The 976-nt window shown below is 47.5% G+C and overlaps 1 protein-coding gene across 1 annotated transcript; it reads right to left on the bottom strand.

Moving 5' to 3' along the window:
• Window positions 1-173: 173 nt before the first annotated feature.
• Pmar_PMAR017972 (hypothetical protein) lies at window positions 174-504 on the bottom strand (the record flags this gene model as incomplete). The annotated part of the gene is made up of 1 exon (XM_002783333.1): window positions 174-504. A coding segment is annotated over one exon (331 nt), but the record flags the coding sequence as incomplete, so codon positions are not given.
• Between the last annotated feature and the right edge of the window lie 472 nt (window positions 505-976).

Raw genomic sequence — 976 nt, 5'->3', positions numbered from 1 at the left:
CAATCTCAGACCACTGACTCAACTTGAGCCTGTGAGCTAGACATATTTCAAACGCTTGCAAAGCGAGATTCTCGGGTAAGACGGCAATAACCAGGCATATACACAACGGAGCAGCAAGCTTAGCAAGGGACAGACGATGCGAAGGCGGGTCCAAAGACCACGGGACCATTTACCTCCCTCGAAACCCCAGGCTTTGAGCCAAGTACTGGTATCGAGAGCCAGTTTACGATCGGAAGGGGCTGTAAGCTGCAAACCAGGGACCATACCATAGGGAGCGAAGGCTTCGACACCAAGGAGACACATAATGCCCATAAGAGGTTGTTCCATTTTCCTCAACTCGGACTCGGACAGGGCTGAGGAGGATCCTTCAGAGGAGTCTCCACGAGTTAGGGAATCGTTCACCACACGGGTAAGGAACTTGAAGGCGTCAGTAGTGCTCGATTTCTCGGATGATGCACCATCGTGGCTTAAAGGGACGCGTGCTCTCTTAGGGTTTGGAGTCATACTTGATTAACACAACCAGAACCGGTTGGTCTAGTGTAAAGCGTAAAAGATGAGTAATAAGTAGACTGCAATAAAAGGGGAGACGAGACGCCAGACGTTTCTTAAAAGCGCACGTCTTGTACATGCAAGTTACATGAACACAGTATGCTAAGGCTGAGTGCAATAGTCTTACTACTACACGCGAGAAATGTTTGCCCCGATATTTCGCGCAGCGCGAAATATCGTATCAAAAAATTTTCGTCTGTACAAAGCCAGAGTTTTACGAAATAAAACACGTACGAACTTAATGATTTATGAAGTAGTGTGTACCAGTCACAGCTGCACGAGAATATGGCGTAGGGATTTGCAGAGTACCAGACATGCATGCATGACATTATGTCATTGACATAGCAACGTACTGATTTACACTGTGTTCGCTGACAATAAGCGGACACTGCACGTGGTACGTGCAGACGGTACGAAACGAGACTGT

The sequence above is a fragment of the Perkinsus marinus genome (assembly GCF_000006405.1).
Source record: "Perkinsus marinus ATCC 50983 genomic scaffold scf_1104296937062, whole genome shotgun sequence".
Classification (NCBI taxonomy): Eukaryota; Perkinsozoa; order Perkinsida; family Perkinsidae; genus Perkinsus; species Perkinsus marinus.
This window is presented reverse-complemented; position numbering and strand designations above follow the sequence as displayed.